Source organism: Canis aureus, chromosome 19, assembly GCF_053574225.1.
Source record: "Canis aureus isolate CA01 chromosome 19, VMU_Caureus_v.1.0, whole genome shotgun sequence".
NCBI classification, from domain to species: Eukaryota; Metazoa; Chordata; class Mammalia; order Carnivora; family Canidae; genus Canis; species Canis aureus.
In genome coordinates this window covers 32,983,031-33,003,564 of record NC_135629.1, presented here as the reverse complement: position 1 = coordinate 33,003,564, position 20,534 = coordinate 32,983,031, and the positions used below count along the sequence as shown (strand labels likewise).

Sequence of the window (20,534 nt, the reverse complement as noted above, 5' to 3'; positions counted from 1 at the left end):
TAAACAACCACTATCTTGAAGGTTGCTGGTAGGTGTCAGAGGGAAAAAGAACTCTGCAGGATCTTATACCTGCAATCAAATGTTTCAGCTAAGCAACAACATAGGCTACTGTGCCCACAATGTGTTGGTTAGAACTGGTTGCGTTAATTGGCTCCATCCAAACCAAGTGGACTTAGAAATGCAATCCAACAATGTGCTTGGCATTGAGAGATCTGGGAATAGCTGGCAAAGCTTGTTAGTAACTGTTGCAGACAGTAAACATGCAAAGAAGCCAGAAAACATGCAAACTGCTTTTGTTGCATACATTTCAGAGTTTCTATCAAGAAGAATTTTTATTATCTCTACATTAGCTTGATTACTTACCCCAAGTTGAGAGTATTACCATATTAGAAGAGGAGAAATATACAAAACATGCTGAATTCTTGTAGAAGTCTTCACTGTATTTGTAAAACACAGTTTGAACCATAATCATGTCGGGAATTCAAGCCCTTGGCATGCCATATTAGTAATTTGTACTTGGGTTAGATACAAGTGTTTAGACAGAAAATGTAAGATTTTACAATCTTACGAGTTTCATTGTACCTAACTGTGTCAAGCCATCATTGGTAAACTGAGAGAAGATATGAAATAACTCAAGCCTTATATTAGGTTTTGAATATTAAAATGTTAGAATAAAAATCATTTAAATGCATTATAGAAATTTTATTCTGAAAATTCTTGGCAATGCCAGTCCATCATTGTCAAATTAACTAAAAGTGTGCTCTTCAAATTCCAATTTTATTTATATAAAAATGCAAACCTCTTAAAAAAGTTTGCCTTCTGGTAAGTATTTGTAATAATATAAAATAAAACAAGTAATTCATCTTATTTTTTGCTGTGACTCAGAGTACTCAATTAAAATTGGAATGGTTTTTATCCTCCATCTGTGGGAAAATACGGTAGTTTTATTCATAAGCCGTCCATGATCTCAACTACAAAACTAAAAACTTGCAAAGAAAATATGAAGACAAATCAGAAACGTCTATGAAGCATTTCATTGGAAATAGTTCTTAAGGAGATAACAATTTCTTGTTGTGAGTGATCTAAATGCCCAAAGAGAAAGTACGTGTGGTGTTTGTATACTTAAAACATAATTAAAATTTGTATTACAAATTCTAGTTTAGGAAAGAACTGGCTTTAAAAGGCAATTTCCTGTAAGGTCATCACTGTGATATTTCAGATGGTACCTTTTTCTAATTTGAAAGCTACATGTTTTAATAGAGAATGGTCCAAAATGTTTTTAAGGTCAAACTGGAAATATGTTGATGATTTAAAAATGCAAGCAAAGTGCTTTATTATATTATACTACCAGAGTGTTATTGTAGTTTAAAAATATCATTAAATCAGCACAAACCCGCACTTATCATTTCCTGCACATTTTTCACACTGAGCTGCCTTCTGACTATGAGTAATCTGTTAATCTGCTCTTCGCCTCACAATCCGTCAAAGTGACAGATTCATTCCTTCTCTAATACATAATATCTTCATTTACTGTATGCCTTGCTGCAACTTGCTTTTTTGCTAGCACTGAAATTTAGAAAATCACAAGCAAATTTAGAGAATGTTACATGGGTGGTTGTTCGTGTTTGTTTCCCATTTCTTCCATTATTCCAGCAGTTAAAACTAAAACTTTTCCTTACTTTTAATGTGAATTAGTAAAGTTTAGAAATGAAAGCAGTTTCAGGTTTCAATAAAGTGTTAAAGAGGTCGGGGTGTGTGTGTGTGTGTGTGTGTGTGTGTGTGTGTGGGTGCACCTGGGTAGCTCAGTAGTTGAAAGTCTGCCTTTGGCTCAGCTCATGATCCTGGGGTCCTGGGATCGGGTCCCTGAAGGGAGCCTACTTCTCTCTCTGCCTATGTCTCTGCCTCTCTCTTTGTGTCTCTCATGAATAAATAAATAAATAAAATCTTTTTAAAAAAATAAAGAGATCGGAAGAGGGCAAATGGTAAACACAAAGGAAGTGCGCCCTTCACCACATCAAAACACTGACCATAGTAGAATTTTCTTCCAATGCTGGTGGTCAACAAATAGATTCTCACCCTTCACCCCTACCCCTAGGTGTAAAGAAAAAAAGATCATTAAAAAAAAAAATCTATCCAGTAGTTTAGGGATGAATTGCTTCCCGCAAAAGACAGGGCTTAATTATCATAAATACCACCATTGGATTGAAAGCTACATTGTGATTTTATTTAAGCTGAGATCTTCACTTTTATCATGATGTTCGTTGACCATTAGGCCAGGCCAGATCTCAGGTTTCTTGCTCATTGTTACTTTTTTTTTTTCCTCATTGTTACTTTGATAATACAAATGGTTCTGTGGTTTAAAATTTGTCCACTGTTTTTTTTTTTTTTTAAACTTTTTTTTTTTTAAGATTGATTGATTTATGAGAGAGAGAGAGAGTGAGAGAGAGAGAGGCAGAGACACAGGAGGAGGGAGAAGCAGGCTCCACGCGGGGAGCCCAATGTGGGACTTGATCTCGGGACTCTAGGATTGCACCCTGGGCCAAAGGCAGGTGCTAAACCGCTGAGCCACCCAGGGATCCCCTAAAATTTGTCCACTGTTAATTCAACAGAATATATTCTCTGATCTTGTTTCTTGCTTTGGTTCAGTTGCTTATTAGTCTATAGATTCTGCAAATGAAGAGAATGAAGTCCTGAAAGACAGGAGAACATGGATCTTCTAGCTAGTTTCTTTTCACTTTAAATAAGAGATAAAATACGTCTTCTACAAATCACCATTGGGCTTCACTTGTTACTGATCCAGGTGTTCACATACTAAAACAAAGGTCCTTATTGTGAACCTCAAAAGTCAAAAGCAGGGAAGTTGTTTACAGCAAAACATGCACTGTCTTTCTAATCACCCCAGTTTCAGCACATAAGCAATTTTTTTTTTCTATGCGTACACCCAACACCCAACAGCACTGTCTTGTCCCAGGCACCAAATTGCATCTGATTTGTCTTAATGGATGGCAAGGGAGCTAAAGGCTTTTAAAAATCAATGGACAAGAAAGAGTCAATAGAACAATAATGTTAGTGTTAATTCAATCAAATCAACTAAAAGTTGTTTGCCTTTTCTCCTTTAAGTCATTTTCAATGGGGTGGACGTTTGACTTGTGTGGTATTTATCATACTGAGTGAGTTTTTATATGGTAATGAACAGCAAAATATGAAGCTTGTAAACTCAGGTAAACATAATATATTGTCAGAGTGAAGAAGTATGCGTTTTAACATTAATCTATTTCCAAATGTAATGTTTTTCATTAACAAGTGAAACAAAATAATTCCTGGGAAGAAACAACCAATTGCCAACAAAAACAGCGTTTTTGAGTGGGCACAGGTTTGGAAGGGCTGCGATTTCTCTGTGACAGGCTAGGGACTTCCTCCCACGCCACTCAGCACCTTCCCTAAAACATTCACACCCTGCCTAGGGCGGACTGTGAGGTGCCAGCGGGCCTGGAGCTCATAGAAGGCCCGGGGAAGTCACCTATCCAAAGCACTCGGCATGTACTAGGTGCTTCAAGAATACTCAGGGAGCGTTGCTGGAGGCCTGAGCTGCACAGACTTTCAATCATTTCATGCAGGAGTGGTTCCTTGTTTAAATAACAAGGGAAGCTCTTCTGCGTTGGGTTACAAAATGAATGATGAGGCAGTGTGTCTATGCATGTGACTGGCTCTGGCCATTTAACCATAATTACGGTCTTCCATTCCTTAGGTTCATTATCCTGGACCTCAACCTACAAAACCCTCCCTTCCCCCTCAGAATAGAGGTGAATGTTATAAACTCGAATTAGTACTTCGACTTTTTAAAGGTGCTCATTACTCTAGAAGGAAAAGCTGAATCTTTTAATTAAAAGCTGAAACGGTAACATGTTAGGAAGGTAAATAATTGCTTTGGTAATTACCTTCTTTACATTGGACCCTGGGCCAAAGGTAATCTGAGTTCATCATGTGGATGACTAACAGGGGCTAGGGAAGCCTGGGTAATCTCAATCTCGGGAGTTCTTCATTCTGCTAGTTAGAAATGCTAAGAGTTTTCAGGGATCCATCGTTTCAGACACAGCAGTTTTGGGGTGTGTGTGTAGGGGGGAAGGGGGTGCAATCTGTTCTATAATTCTTATGGAAATGAGTTTCTTGAGTCTGCAATTTTGGAAAATATGACAACTAAAATATTGGTGAGTATTTCCCCCGCCCTGACAGCTTCAGATTCTCTTGTGGAGTACAACTGACAAAAACAGGAGGCTCAGGTTGAAATGCTGAGTCCCAGGGGCCCAAGAGATATCTAGTCAGAGAGCAGGAGGACATCTCAACTGAGAAACTGAAGAGTGGGGCCAGCCGATGCCCAGACTGGCAGGGCCAGAATGGACAAGCCGAGCAAATGAAGAAAAAGAAGTATTGTTCAGGTGTGCAGGGGTGCCGGCCAGTTAGGCCCTGGGACAGGGTGACTGCAACAGGTGTGCAATCTGAGCTAACTGGCTCTGGTAGATAAATGGTCAGAACCAGAACCCAAAGTGGGTCAGCCAGCCAACTACCAAGAGCAGAGGAGGAAGGAAAAGTAATGGGGCAGCAGACCACCAGTTGCCCACCTCTGCTGGTGAACTGCTGGAACCCGACGGGAAGGATACCCTCGAAGTCATCCCTAGACATGGTCCTAGGTTCAGAGCGGTCAGAGAAAAGAAGCAGGATGATTACTGAGGGGTTTGGCTGCCTTTAGCTTGAGTTTTCTCTAACACAGGGCTAGAGAAACTAGAGAAGCCCACTCTAAGCCTGGACTTTGCTTGTAGACCTAGGAGGGAAGGGGCCCAGCTGGGTCTCTTTGTATCAAGTGTTCTTAAAATCTGTTGTAAAGCTTGGGCTAAGGACTAAGGACCTCTTCGGGAACAGGAGGAACAGGGAGTCACTTGAATTTAAAGGACACTGGTACCACAAGCTCAGATCCTCTCTCTGTCTCTCCCTCTCTCTATGCCTTTTTTTGCCTCTTTTCCATTTACCTGTCCAGATTCTGTTAGCCTGAGGGTTAGTTACCCCTCTGCCACAGTGGCAACTCAAGCAGATTTCTAGCAAGTGGCACCTGAGTCCTCTAAATCAGCATGCATAGGCAAGTACAGATAAGCAGTTTCCACTAAGAAACAATAAAAACACAGAAGTTCAATTTCAGAAAACCTGTCTCTTTTGAAAGGTTTAAAATGATACTTTGCCGGAGACTTTAGATTGCGGCTATCTTCTAAGGGATCATTTAAAACAACGTCACGAGAGAGATTTTATTTACTACATATAGTAATAGAACCTGGGCCAGTATAGAACCTGGGCCAGGTTCCAGACACCCTCAAAGGAGAAAAGTAGGCAGGTGCTTCTGGGTTCCTGCTAGCAGTTAAATCTATGGTGAGGTAGCTGGTATAGGGAGATAGGGAAAATTGATTTTTGTGAGTGAGGGTCAATGAGTTCAACACATATTTCCTGAGTGTCTCTTTTGTGCTTGGTGCTGTTTGAGGAGCCAGGGATATAGTGAGCAAGAGAGATAAAGTCCCTAGGGTCAGGCAGTTTACATTTCTAGTGTATTTTGGAGGCGTGTGTGTGACAGTAGGCAAACAAGCAAGAAGATATCAGGTAGTGAGGAGTACTGTAGTAAAAACAAAATAGATCACGTAATGAGGCTGACAGGAGCTATTTTAGGTTGGATGCTAAGGAAGGGCCTCTCTGAGGTGATGACATATAGGTGGAGCCCTGAATGAAAGGAGGAAGCTGATATCTAGAGTCTTTTCTAGGGTGAGGGGACTCCCAGCAGAGGGCCCTCTCTTCTAGTGGAACCAAGCCCAGAGTGTCCAGGAAAAAGGGACATGACCTTGGTGTTTGATATTCAGTGAGCAGGGTGCACAGCAGTATAAAACACCATCTGGGTGGTGGGCATTCAGGATAAGGAGCACTATTTGATCCTAGAACAGTGGGTAACCTTTGAGAGGTTTTCCATTGGGCCATGCTTGGCTCTAGTTTAGGTCTAATAACATTACTCTAGGTTCCTGAGTGCAGAACAGACTGTGGTGGTCAAAGGTGCAGAGAAAGCAAGTGGGAAGCTATGGCATTAGTCCAGATAAGGGATGATGGCAATGTGAGCTGGGATTGCAGCAGTGGAAAGAGTGGCTGGATGGGTTGGAGGGCGTATGCTTTGATTGGAGGGAGCACCAGCACAACTTGTGGAGGAAGGACATGGCATGGGTCCCAGTGAGGAAGCAGGGAGCACTCTTGGTTTCTGCCTTGAGTAAAAGGGGGGTGATGGTGGCATTTTCTGAGATGGAGAAGACTGAAAGATAAACAAATGTGTATAGGGAAAGAAAACCAAGTTGCTTTGAATGCTTGGGTATCTGTCAAGTTGGCAGCTTGGATAGAGGAGTCTGGAATTCAGGGGAGAGTCAGGACTGGACATATGATTTTCAGGGTCATAGAGTATTGAAGGTATTGGAAGCTATTATTCAATAGCTTGTATAAATAATACATATATTATATTATGTATTAAAGATTAGGGCCATTCTAATGGTTATCAGTGTCCAGGGATCTCTGGTTGGCAGGGAGTGGAACATGCATGGATATAAGATTTAAACTCTATAAATAAGAGGCTCTCATAAAAACACAGTGTTATCCTGCTTATGAATAAAGCAATACCATTGTTATCCTATTTTCAGGAAAGGAATGGTAACTTTTGCAAAGATGTAGGGAAAAAAATTGACATTTAACTGCTTAACATTCAGGATGAAGACTTTAATTTCTCAGTGTTATATGGGCATACTTCTACTTTCCCTCTCTCAGTTCAAATTCTGATGGAGCTCCTACCCATGCCAGGCCAGCTGAACATCACTGGAGGAGAGAAAACATGATGCCATCCTGCCTGCCAGGGAACTCAGAGCTCGAGAACAGCAATGGCGGTCGAAGAGCATGAACCCGACTGGAGGCTCTGAGTATGGAGAATCACAGCCCTCAGATGAGCAGGTGTGAATTTCTGGGAATGGGAGTATGAAATGAGAGGCAGCAATATGGACAGATTTTTTTAAGCTAATGAGAGACATGATGAAAGTAAAAACTGGCATCTTTGGTTTTATGAACAGATCATTAAGATGTAATACAAAAATATAGATAATCGAAAACAACAATAACACAACGTTTAGAGAAACTGTTTGCATAGCTAATCAGGAAATCTTTTGTTGTGCTTTGGTCTGAAGGAGGATTATTTGTTAAAAATCTGACTTGTTTAAAAATGATCCAAATTTAATCATTTGAGGAGAAACATGACATCCAAGTTCTGTATTTAATTTTATTTATACATTTTTCTCTCTTTTGCGTTGGTGGGAAAAAAAGCTTAAGCAAAAGAGAAGCCCATCAGGCTGAGTCTTGACAACTGGGGAGAAAAGAAAAATGAAGCCACAGTGATCAGTCCAGAGCAGAATTTGTAGGTTACGATGACAGGCCAGTTGCCTCAGTCAGGCTGGCTGAGCCAGCGTGAACCGAGGTCAGTGGTTATTAATCACTTGTCAAAGTCTGCAGGGCTTTATCATCTAATTATAGTTATAAGTATGTTTATATCACACAAACATGTGGCAAAGCTGCAAAGGATGCAAGCCTTCATGCAATCGGCGGTGACATTTGAAAAATCTACAGATAAGTGATAAATCATAAAACAAACACTTCAGAAAACCATGCCATTCATTACTGTTTGGGCATTTGGGAATTATTTTCTCCACTGTTTATTTCCATAAACATTTAGAACCTGACGGAGCCTTGGACTGCCTTCCCTCTTCCCCTAATTTTCCAATGAGTTGTAAAAATAGCAAGTATAATCATCATTTGAAATGAAAGACTGGTTATCGACTTCATCCATATGAACAGACAACCAGAATGTAATCACAGCTTATTTTATAAAACCCATTTCTGAATAAAAATATCTTGAGCTGTTCTGAAGAATCTCCATAAACACATAAATGGAGGTGCCTAAGGGACAGCTCTAAACCCCACAAACCAATAGATGGCATTTTCAAATAAATGACTTACGGCTGCAAACAGCATCCATTTTGCTCTATTTGGCAGCATGTACGTTTACATGCTAGGAAACATTTCTCAACATGAATGAACTGTGAAATTGTTTCCTCCTACCCAACACGCCTCTAAATTGTATTAGATTATGTTAGCCATTTCTGCACCTTGTCATAGAGGCTGTCAGTGCCCCAAGAGGCAGCATGGGTGGACACTGGAGGCAAGGGCCCCAGAATGTGAGATGCTGCCGAAATATCAGTCAGCATGTTCCACAAAAATAATAAGAAATATCAGACTCATGCCTAACGATGCGAAGGGAAATGGCTTTGTGGCAAATCTAGACACCAGGGTATATGATTACCATGTATCCCATCTCCATCCAATGTCAAGCATTGCCCTATAAGTGCAAGTGGATGCTTTTACTCTGAGGAAAATAATCTATGAATATATGCAGTGTTTTAGCTATTGGCATCCTGGAGTCAACTCTTCAAAATCCAAATTTGCCTGCTTTGTGAATTGCATGTTATCTTTAACTTTAATCATAAACACATATAACTAAGAAGGTAATTATGTTGCAGAGATAAAAATCTTTCCAGAGCAAAATGTAAACAGAAGACTGTGGGGATGGTGGTTGCTCTGTGACATTAATTAAGTTAATTGAGAACTGACTCTCCAAACATATATGTGTGTGGGCATGAGTATGGGTAGGACTATGAGTGTGGGTACAAATCTTAGGTTCTTAGTTCTCTGGAGTAGTTGTAGATATTTCACTGAAGCTAACGTGGCCACTTCTGCTCCCACAGGGCACCAGCATGTTCTCTCGATGGATCTGCATCCGCACATGTCCTCAACCCCATCATGTCCTCAACCTCAATGCAGATTACTCTGATCACAATTACACTTAATTCAGGAAACCAAGAGACTACCTGCCTCTCATGTGTTGTTCAGAGCCCCCACACGCAGAACTTTCAATCCAGAATTCAGGTTAGATGCTTGTTTATCCAAGGGGTAGACTTACTTGTCGTTTCATCTCTTATATAGTTTTTTTCATATTCATTAGCAGTATCTTTTAAATTTAAATTTTAGTGTACTGTGTTTTAGAGTCTAGATGTGAGATAGTTGTAAGAAATATAAAAAATACAAATTTTAAAAGAATCACAGTTTTCAATTTTAGGTTAACTGACATGTATTATATGATTCAATTTATCCCATTTTTATATGATGATCTTTGCTGACCTAATAATTTTATCATTGTCTTTATTTATGGCCCAATAATGTCTTTCTGCCAATTCTTTCAAGCTGCTGGATTTATGGAGCCAAGAGCCAAACCACATAATCCACAAGTTTTCTGAACAGCTAAATAATAATTTTCTAAGAAACTGTGTGGATAATCTGCTGGCAAAAGGGATTGACAGCATTTTAATTTTTGCTTTGAAAATTGGCTTTTTACTTTATTATGTAAAAATGTAAATTAATTTTCCCTAAATGAATGAACATTTAATTGGCTAAATAAAATATGATGTCTACTTGTCTGGTGAATTTTCTCATATTCTATCTTTGGGAATCAAATATTAAAAGAGATAGTTAAAGTTACACAGTACTACATCTGAACATTAATTAATTAATCCAACATTATGAGATTTGTTTTCTATGTAGGACAATACTCCTTCTGATGGTGGAATTGGGTTTCATATGTAAAGTCCATAATGAGTCTCAATAAAATCACAGAATCATGAAGCTAGAGGTCACCTGAGAGAGCATGTGACTCAAATCCTTTCCTTTACACATGAGGGTGTTCATATTATTGGTGATGTCTGAGATCAGATACTGGGTTACTAGCAGAATTAGGATGAGAATTAGGTCCTCTTTCTCCTTTTATTGAAACAAAAGGCTCATTTGACAGTAATTGGGTGGCTAACATATCTTAACTATATAATATATCTTAACTATCACATTCATTTGTTTCAGATTATAAATACTGATTTTGTTATAATTTGGACCAAAGTTGGATTTTCAGTTACCTTAAAAGTTTACTCATACATGATAAAAAGAGTTTATGAGCTGAAAGATTCTAAGAGATGTATTTACATGTCAAGAGACAATTGATTTTAAGAATGTTGAAACACCTTTTTATGTACTCTGAAATTACAAACTCAATTTGAACTCATTTTTTTTTTTTATGATAGTGGCAGTTCCCCCTACTAGATAATGACCAGATCGTGTGTATAGACCAGGAATACTAAGAAGTGATTACTTCTGATTAATAAAGTGATAATAAGTGATTAATAAAGAACATATACTCTACCTATGTCATAACATTCTGGGCCCCCTTAAAAGTCCTGTAAACCATGTAGGTGGTTTCCTGGGCAGTCATGTTAGTTTTACATGGCTCTGTTGGCTGTTCATTGCTGAGTGGACCGAAAGTGGATACTCGGCCCAACCTAGGCCAATCACATTCTCTCTCCTGGAAAGTAGGAACTGGAATTCAGACATAACCTGTCAAGTTCGGCATGTACTTTGAACTATAATACATAAACTCAAGAGCTGTCAGACAGCCATATGTGACTGGAAATAGAAAGCTGGTGCTTAGAGAGAAGAATGAACAGACAGGAAGAAGCAAGTAGAGATGGACTGAGGATATGCCTGGATGCCCTTGGGTTTCAGGGAACAGCCCTGTATTCTTTTTTTTTTTTAATTTTTAAAATTTTTAATATTTAATTTTTACATTTTTAAATTTTTTTAAAAATTTGGGTTCAAAAATTCATCAGTTGGGCATAAGATCCAGTGCTCATCAAATCACATGCCCTCCTTAATCTCATCACCCAATTACTCTATCCCTCAACCCACCTCCCCTCTGGTGACTTTCAGTTTGTTTCCTAGAGTTAAGAGTCTCTCATGGTTTGTCTCCCTCTCTGACTTCTTATTCAGTTTCCCCCCCCCCCCTTTCCCTCTGATCCTCTGCGCTGTTTCCTATATTCCATGTATGACTGAAACCATATGGTAACTCTTTCTCGGACTTATTTTGCTCAGCATAATACTCTTCCATTCCATCCATGTTGATGTAAATGATAAGTATTCATCTTTTCTGATCAGCCCTATATTCTTATTTAACAAATCCTTCCTGTCTCTCTGTTTCTCTTTTAAGACCAGCTAAGTTGTTTTTTATATGTTCAACCAATGAGTCTTAATTCAGATACTGTCACAAATATCACACTCTAGGGGTGCCTGGGTGGCTCAGGTCCTGGGGTCAAGCTCAGTGGGGAGTCTGTTTCTCTCTCTCTCTCTCTGCCCCTCCCCTTGCTCGTGCTCTGTCTCTCTCAAATAAATAAAATCTTAAAAAAAAAAAAAAAAAGGAAGTGACATGCTAGAGTCAGAGCTACACTGGTATGATACAATACTATCACTGGTATTCTTGTCCATTTTATGGGATAATTCACAGTATAGGTGAGAAAGCTGGACAATGAGAAGCACTCTAATAACTGAGATCCTGCAGATAGAGCTCAAGGTGGACTGATTTTTAATAAATTCCTAGCATTTAATAAATAGTTAATAAAATATATTGATTTGTGCTGATAAATGAATTTATTTTTTAGAAAACCATATAATATGACATATGTTTCAAGACACAAACTCCAATTTCCTTGTCTTTATTAGTGAGGTTAAAATGATAAGATTTTTCTATATTGACAAATGATTCATAATGCTAGTGACATTTTTGAAATAATGAAATAATTTTGAGATCAGCTTTTGAAATTTTGGAAAAAAGAGAATGGCTTTTGAACTAATATAAGCTATCATGATAAGTTTAAAGGGATCCGATAATACTAAACAATTCATGCTGAAATGTACTAAACATCACATATTGATTAAAATATCTATGCAAATAGAATATGAAATAAATTAACACTTAAAGAAAGCTTGCCATGTGCCAGAAACTGTGCTATGAGTTTTTCATGTATTCATTCACATGATTATCCCAAAAGAGCATTATGCCTGCATGACCCTGAGTTAAATGGTTTGTTCAAAGTCCTACAGCTAGGAAAAGGCAAAGGTATCATATAAACCTAGGTAGACTGTTAACCACATCATAGTAGTCTAAATAAGAAAAATAGCCTGAATTAAACCTTCTAAGGAAAAGAACTTTGGAAGCTCTTTGGAAGTTTTGGAAAACAATTTTGTGACATGAAGAAAAATGCACAGTCTTTTAAATAATAATAATAAAAAAGACACTTAGCTTATTAATGATTCTTACCGGGGGTTAGAAGGAGAAGGTGGATTCATTTCTTTCTGATAGTGGCGACCCTGGTTGACAGGCTGTAAAAGACAAAATGTTTGTGAGGTACCAATCAGGATAATGTTCTTTTCATACACTGTCCTAAGACTCTCATTGCTGTCATTTTTCTTGAGAAATGATCTGCAAGAAGGGGCTGTTTATTTTACTGAAGACCCAAAGGCTGTTTGGGAGATCCAGCAAAGAACAAGGTGGCACACCTGAGAAAGAGCAGGTTATTTTAATGGCTGGTCACTGCATGAGATAGCATCTATGGTGCAATTAAAGTTCATGTGTGGACTCTTCCTCCTTGTGGAGTTTTTACACTGTTAACATTCATTGATATTTCCAGCTACAGTAAAATAAAAAATATCTCATGGATCTAATGCTGCACAGCAGGTATCAACAATAACTCAGAGATCCAGAGATAAGGATTATATATTTATGTCTTAACGTTAGTAAGTCTGCAAGGATAACTTGCATTTTCGCTAATGGAATTACACGTGTAAATCTTAGGTCAAAGTGGTCATTTCCCCAAGTGTATAATAAAGCTCCAAGCATTATGAAGTGAACTGAAAAAAATGGTGCCAGTACCTAACAAAAATGTGAAATCTCAACTTTTTCCTCTGCGAGAAATGTTTAAATGTTACTATTTCAAAACATCGCTAAACAACTACATCCCCAAAAAAGCTTTCAACTGTTGTCTCCAAAGGAATTTGTTTTTCTTTGTTCTATAAAGAGAGAAAATTCCATTATATCTGATACAAATTCTCTTTTTGAACATCAGCATGCAGTATTTTTCTTATGTGGTTAACAACCATGGAATTCTAATATGAAAATCATTTTTAACATTCTCATTTTATTACAAGGTGGAATTTGGAATACATTCTTGAATTGCATTTAAAGGATTTCCATTACTTCCTTACCCAAAAGGGTTTGTGTTAAGCTTTTCCTACCTATAATGTGGTCTTATAGTGCTGACTCTAACAGAGGAAAACAGTATAGCAATGGTACCTGTACACATAGAGCACATATTCCTTATTTTCCACATACTCCTTATTTTCACAGGCCCTAAAATATTAAAGATGTGGGTCATGAGAATTCTTTAGAGTAAACTGTCTTCCTCTATAAATAATCTCTTGGAAGTGTTCCTTTAATTTAAATCAAACACACTGTCTGATAATCACAGTCACTTAGCCTGACTCTCTGTGATGCACCATGAATTTAAATGTACTCAGATACTTTGGTAATTGAACCGATATCAATGCATCACCATTTCAGTAATAAGAAACAACAGCTGGGAGAACAGAGGAAGGAAAAACATGTCATAAGACATATTTGATCTCACTGGAGAAATAAGACTTCCAGCAATTTGCAAGTGAAATTTGGTTTTATGATTTAGGCTTTATTATTTCACAGCAAGAAAGGAATTAGCAAGCAAAGGGTCTAACGGGTTCTCTAGAGCATCTCACACTGGTGCAGAAATACTCCCGATAATATGTTCATTGGTATTCGTCCAGTAGTTCAGCTATACTCGGGCCTCCAGTGAATGGGCCTCTGCCGATACACTTCCAGAGGCATTTCCATAGCTCTACACATCACAGTTCTGGCATTCAGGAAATTTCCATTTTCTTAATTTTACATCATTAATTCTATTTACACCTGTCTCCAACCCCCTTATTCCAAATGACTTACTCCATCCTCTGCAGAATAGAAATAGTTACAGAATCCTGTCTTGTTTGTGACTCAGCTCTCAGACTACACAGACTGACCCTTTCCGCATTTGCTCATGTCTATATAAAACAGATCTGGTGATGCAAGGAGTAAAAAAGAACACAGTCAACAAAAGATTCACATTTATAGTGGTTTCTAAGTGTTAGAAAATAAAAAAAAATAACCAGTGGAAATGTTTCAAAATAGTAAAGAGTGTTAACATGAGGGAACAGAAAGGTAAAAGAAAAAAATCCCATTAAAATAATCATAGGTTAATGGAACTCAGTCTGAAGAACCTGGTTCCTTAATTTCATTTTTAGTATTGAAAGCTAATTATCAAGTTGTTGCCCCCAAATATTTTATTCAATAACCAACTTTGATTTAAAAACAGGGTATCATGGCAGAGCATTCTGACTTGCACACATAAGTGGTATAAATAGACTTACATGCCCTAGCTGCTAGTGACTCAGTCAGTGAAGGATGCAAGTCTTTTTTGGAATGGGTATGTACAAAACTGGGTGGCCCCAATTCCCTTTCTCTGTATATGTCTCCTAATTTCATAGTCAGACTCAGAGACAGGAAGGGATTATGGGAATGATGGTGCTAAAAAGCTCCTTCAAGGTATTTCAGTTCCCATAACTTTGCTTTGATGCTTTGAAAGGGCAGACAGAGCTTTCACTTGGATGAGGTCTTTCTGTTTTCCTAGACCCAAATCAGAATGAATGAGAAATGTGCCTAATGGTTTCTAAAAGCTCTCTGAACATGGTGGGCTGGGGCTGGGGTGGGGGAATTGATGGGCTGTCTGAAGCCAGATGTCCCCATTCACAAATGGAAACAGATCTGTTTCGAGATATATGCAGCAGTAAACCTATTTGTACTGTTTCTAGGTAGGTAATATATAATGAAAGCACCAGGTAAAAAAAAAAAATTGTTTTTGACTTTGGAATTCAGCCATATTCAGGGAATACCTTAAGAAGCAATAGAAGAAGAGCAACCAATACCTACTTTGTAGGTAGGTATATGACAATAATCAAATAACTATGACAATAATCATAGTACTAGTTGACATTTAATCAGCACATACTCTGTGTTAAATCCTTGGTAGATATTATCTCATTTGTTCCTCACAGCAATTCTGTGAATCAGATAGGATTAACAACTCCACCTAACAGAAGAGGAAATTCAGACAATGGGTGTTAATCCAAGGTCATGCCAGCCAACAACAGTGGAACCAGACTTTGAACCCAGTTCACTACAGTTTACCCTCTACTAGATTGTAGTGCTTAACCCAGCTCAGAGTCTCACCTATAGTGGTGAATACTGAAGTTCTTGAAAACACAGGTGACAAACTCAGTTCAGGTTATGGGAGTAAGAAAAAAAAGTGGTATGAAATATTTATTTGAAATCTATATGACGACCTCCCTACCATAAATTAAATTAATTTGATTTCATTCTTCTGACATGTCTCTATATATTTAAAATTAAGTTTTGCCACATTGCTAAATTTGGGACAAACAAGGTGTAATAGATAATACTCTGAGAATGAGGAAGGTTTATTTCACGGGGTGACTTTCATAGTCACTAAACACAGAACAACTCACATGTTTCAGTATTATACTGACTCTAATATCAGTTTTCATATATCATGTCTATAGTGGTGTAAGAACATCTGCTCATCTGATTTATCTGCAGCTTAGCACAATCAACTAGTTACCTTTCTGGTTCAGGAGAATTAAAAGAAAATTCATTATACCCAAAGAGAGCTTCAAAGTTAATGAATCTGTAGATCAGAACAAATTAAGACCTATTAACTATAAAGAACCTGAAATGCCAATATATTATATATTGGAGATGTAGCAGCCAGTAATCATCCTGTAAAACACTGATATGCTGATGAGCAAAGAAATGGAACAGATTCTAGAAACTGAGGACCTTGTCCTTTTGGTGGCGCTGTTGCTATGCACTAGTGTCAGGAAAACGGAACTCCTAAAATTTGCTACTGAGCACAAGAAGCTTTGCTTTTTCCGTGATCAAGCTGCTAGAAATTTTGGGGTGAGGGAGAGAAGTGAAGGCTAAATAAAAGAACAGGAGATAAGATAATCCTGCCATGTTAAAAGGTAAAGACAATATTTTCATGGTGTTATGTTAAAACCGATGAAAATGGCAAAAATGTTGCAAGGTTAATCAAGACCATAAATAACTTGTCTGAGAACCTCACCATATGCTTGTAATTTTATTAAGTGCATTTTTGCCTCGTTTTTCTCCAAATATTATGCTCTGCAATTGCCATGTTGATGGATGCATGCAATGAGCATTTTTTTTTTTTTCAAACAAGCTAAGGAGACTTATGTGCTTGATATTAGATTATGGGAATTCTTAACTTGAAGGAATGATGGTTTTAGGGATTCTGCTTACAGGGTAGCATGCACATGAGGCATGCTTTTCTTAAATCACAGGTAAAGGCAGGACAGAGAAATAACGAAATATTGAAATAATAAAATAACAAAAGGGCTTATTTGTAAAGCTCTAAGAGGTTAAGTCTGAATTTTCATGGTTAAGCTCAAATCAAAACAAGCATAACAGAACCTCTACCTATCCTTATAGCCCTCAGTAGTCACAAAAAGGGGAAATATCCTAGAAATCTTTTCTGATCATTCAAGTGGGCCTTTGAGGAGAATAACTTTGGGGGAAGCAGCGGGTAACAGCTATGAGTTTACTCTGCTAGGCACTGGGCACATGCATTCCCTGCACGCATTCAATTCTCACCATGTCAATATGAGGAAGGCCTTTTATTATTCCCATTTTATAGGCGATTGTGCCGGTAAATGGCTGAACTGGGATTTGAGTTCAGGTAGGCTGAAGCAGAGTCTATATTCTTTTGGGCACCACAAAAAGCTGTTTCCATTAATAGCTACATTTTTTCCTTAAAAAGAAAACACACACACACACACACACACACACACACACACACACACGACATGGTTTTATGCTATTGTCAATCAAAAGCCCTTACCAAAATAAAATTCACTTAAGAATACATTATAAGCATCTCCTAGCTCCCTTCCTAAGGCTGCCTGGAGCTGAGTTTTTGAATAAATCTCATGAGGGCTACTCCTAACAGAAACCCTCCAAAATTGATTACTTGTAGCCTGGTTTCCACAGAAGTTGTAAAGTATTGTTTTAATTGAATTTGGTTCTAAGTTAGAAACTTTGAAAAATCTGTCTGTCAAAGGCCAATGGATTTCTCAGTAGGTTTGATTTATTTAGCAAGAGATGCCTACAAAAGCCAATTTGCTATGAGAAATATGGTTACATTTAATTACACTTTTAAATGACTAATTTATTATATCTAAACACCTTTTAAACAGTACATATTACTCTAAACTGTACAGATGCTGAGGAAAGCTGAGGAATCAAAACTTGTAGTAAACACAATAGATTTTGCTAAAGACTCTTCATTTTACTCTGCACGGGCTTCCTGGTTTCAGACTGCAGCGTGTGTGAAGTCCTCCGGTGAAGATACTAAATTGAACGTGACCTGCTTAAATCTCCTTTTAAACCACTGGTCATCAAGCCCCGTCTGTATTTTCCTTTGTCTGTATATTTAATATCCACTTATCAAATCTTGAATGTAAAATATTACCTGCATCATTCAGGGTTTATTTAAGCAAAGCAAAGCTGATGTTTATTTTGGATTTTTTTTTTTTTTTTTTTTTTTAAGATTTTACCCATTTATTCATGAGAGACACAGAGAGAAGGCAGAGACATAGGCAGAGGGAGATGCAGGCTCCGGGACCACGCCCTGAGCTGAAGGCAGATACCCAACCGCTGAGCCATTCAGGTGTCCCTATTTTGGAATTCTGATGAAAACTACCTTATCGTAGAATAAAAAAAGGAATCTTTTCAATATTACTGATTGATTCATTCAATCCATGACTAACAATCAGTGACTGAAAGTGACCTCATGCCAGGCATTGGTACTGCCTTCAAGGAGCTCATAACCAGGCCTGGGGCACATTGCTAACCATGGTTCCCTCATGTGGTAAACGCTAACGTTGAGATTGAAGATAATGGGAACCCACAGAAGGAAGAAATAATTCTGCGCAGGGTGGTTGAGAGTCAGAGAGGGTTTCATGAAGCAGTGACATGTGAGTTGGGTCTTGGAAAAACAAGGGAATGTTCCCAGGTAGAGAAGAGGGATGGAGGGTCTTTCTAGGCAGAGGGAAGAGCAAGATGAGCAGTGACACGATTGACATGATCTGGGTACAGGGCATAGCAGTGACAGGTAAGCTGCACGGTGTAGCTTGGATATGGGGGCGTTTGTTCTATGTTGGCTAGGGGTGGGTAATGATGGCAAGACAAGCAAAGATTCATTTCAAGTTCTGTTCAAGGTGATGGAGAAACAAGCAGGCTATCTTGTGAAAGGAGAGACTCTACTCTCACTTCCATGGATTTAATTCTGTTCCTTTTCGGAACTTGGAATTCCTTTTCCCTTTCTTTCCACATGATGAGCTTGCACTCATTCTGGAACACTGGCTTAACTGTAGTTTTCCTTCTCTGTGAAAGTATTCCTGAAACCAACAGATAGGAACAATTGCTTTCTTTGATGTGGGCCTCTCTTCTATATCAATTTGACCTCAGAGCAGATGATCCTCACCACCAGGTGCTCAGACGGGAGGTACAGAGGTACTGGGAGACTGAGGGAATGCAGATGAAAAATCAAGTGCTAAGGTTATGGTGTTAAGTAGGGAGGGCTAAAATCCTGAGGTTTCTTTGGATTTGGAAATGAAGGTGTGGGAGAAGTGAGATGTCTTCCATATTTCTGGGAGTGTGCCACTGTGGATGGCAGCGCCATTGAGATCCACAAAAAGCAGGATACCATTGTGATAAATTTATAAGTTCGTTCCTTTCTTCTTTTTCACTCTCCCTACACAACTTCTAAAGAGAAAGGCATAAGCTCTCAGAAAGACCACAATGGTTCTTGTAAATTGCTCTATTTAAACTCTATATGAGCAACAAGATGCAGAGTTCATTAAGAAATGCAATTTTCCATTTGGTGCTAGTTCCAGTATTGAAATAGACTGAATTTGATGCAATAATAAACATATCTTATGAATACCAAAGGTGGGCTTTTCAATTATTTTCTCAGTCTAAAAAATAGACTGTTTTCTATTTCTCATTTGTTCAAATGGAAGGGTTATCAAGTTCATTACCAGTGGTGTTATTTTTGGCTATATACTTTTAGAGCAGAGTAGTTGTTGTGCATGAGGACTGTAGTCCTTGCCAGCACAGGACAGTGATGAGAACACGGTATCCAGGGCAACCAAGAGCTCAGCCTTTTCAGTCCATAAATAATCATTCCTTAGTTTGCCCTTTGTCACGTTGGTCTCCAAGCTACTTCATGACAGAATGAGCTCGTTCAGGAGGCCACTGTTCTCTTTCTTACTTTCCGTTTAAATGACTGCTGAGGAATATTTTATAAGAAAGGCAATATTTCAATTCCCTTGTAAACTGCATTTGCAAAAATCTGCAACTTACCTTTATGTTCTTAGATCTGGCTACAAGAATACTCTGGCACAGGATATTTTTTTGGTTGGGTAGATAATCTTTGGCACCAAGCTTGCTGGAGGCCTTGTGCATACTTGATCATTTAGTTTAATGAAAAAGTAAGGCAAGAGAAGCCTGGAGGGTGGCAAAGTAGGGATAAAAAACACTCATGAAAACATCATTCTTCTCCTACATCTCCTTAAAGCCAATCTGAATTCTTCCATAAAGACATGTATGTACTCTCCAGAGCAGAAATGACACCATCCACTGGATATCGCGGGCACACATGTGGCAAATTAAGTCACACATTGAGAAGTCACCCTGTCATGGTGGTGAGAAGTTCAGACTCAGGAGTCATGCCAAGCTAAGTCTGAATCACTACACTCAAGAGTCTCCATTTTCTCACCTGGAGAAACAGCACTTACCACCTAAGACAGCAGTAAGGCCTGAGTTAGATGACAATGGGAGTCCTAGTGCCAGAGCCTCTGAGATTTCTAACATCTACAAAGATTCTGGAGACGTGGAAAAAAAAATTCTTGGGAGAGAAAATTGTAAAATTAGTAAATATTTAATTAAATACTTAAAACATATGTTATCCACTGTCAACTACATTTGAATTCAGCCTTTACATAATTTTATATAAATATAGTTACTCAATTTCATATTTCCTTTCACAAATTGTATAGCAAAAAGTGATATTTACTGTTGGATGAAAGTGTATTTTAATATGTTTGATTTGATGTTGAATGTGGGCCTTATAAGTAAGTATAAGTAAATTATAAGTAAATTTCCTATAAGTAAGGCCTATGGAGGTCTTAAAAAGTCTCTAGGTACTTAAGGAAATGGTAGCTCTAATTACCACTATTTTTTTTTTAAAGATTTATTTATTTATTTATGATAGACATAGAGAGAGAGAGAGAGAGAGAGAGAGAGAGGCAGAGACACAGGCAGA

General features: G+C 38.2%; 1 protein-coding gene and 2 long non-coding RNA genes across 27 annotated transcripts in view; 1 reads left to right on the top strand and 2 right to left on the bottom strand.

The window, feature by feature from the left end:
- Positions 1-20,534, bottom strand: part of CFAP20DC (CFAP20 domain containing) — a 261,970-nt gene that overhangs the window by 45,942 nt on the left and 195,494 nt on the right. For 24 of the 25 annotated variants that reach the window (XR_013357811.1, XR_013357810.1, XM_077858281.1 and 21 more), the window contains one exon: positions 12,305-12,366. The exons of the other annotated variant lie outside the window; for it this stretch is intronic. Coding sequence is in view for 22 of the 24 variants with exons in the window: in XM_077858281.1 (XP_077714407.1) it covers positions 12,305-12,366 (62 nt within the window). In the remaining 2 variants the exon portion in view is untranslated. The remainder of the gene's footprint in view (positions 1-12,304; positions 12,367-20,534) is intronic. 25 annotated transcript variants of the gene reach the window in all.
- On the bottom strand, positions 12,373-20,172 carry LOC144289836 (uncharacterized). The gene is made up of 5 exons (XR_013357813.1): positions 19,574-20,172; positions 16,802-16,958; positions 15,120-15,200; positions 14,018-14,130; positions 12,373-13,393 (listed from the first exon to the last, which is right to left on the bottom strand). It is a non-coding gene; the product is annotated as an uncharacterized LOC144289836 (long non-coding RNA).
- Positions 18,504-20,172, top strand: LOC144289835 (uncharacterized). The gene is made up of 2 exons (XR_013357812.1): positions 18,504-18,698; positions 19,788-20,172. It is a non-coding gene; the product is annotated as an uncharacterized LOC144289835 (long non-coding RNA).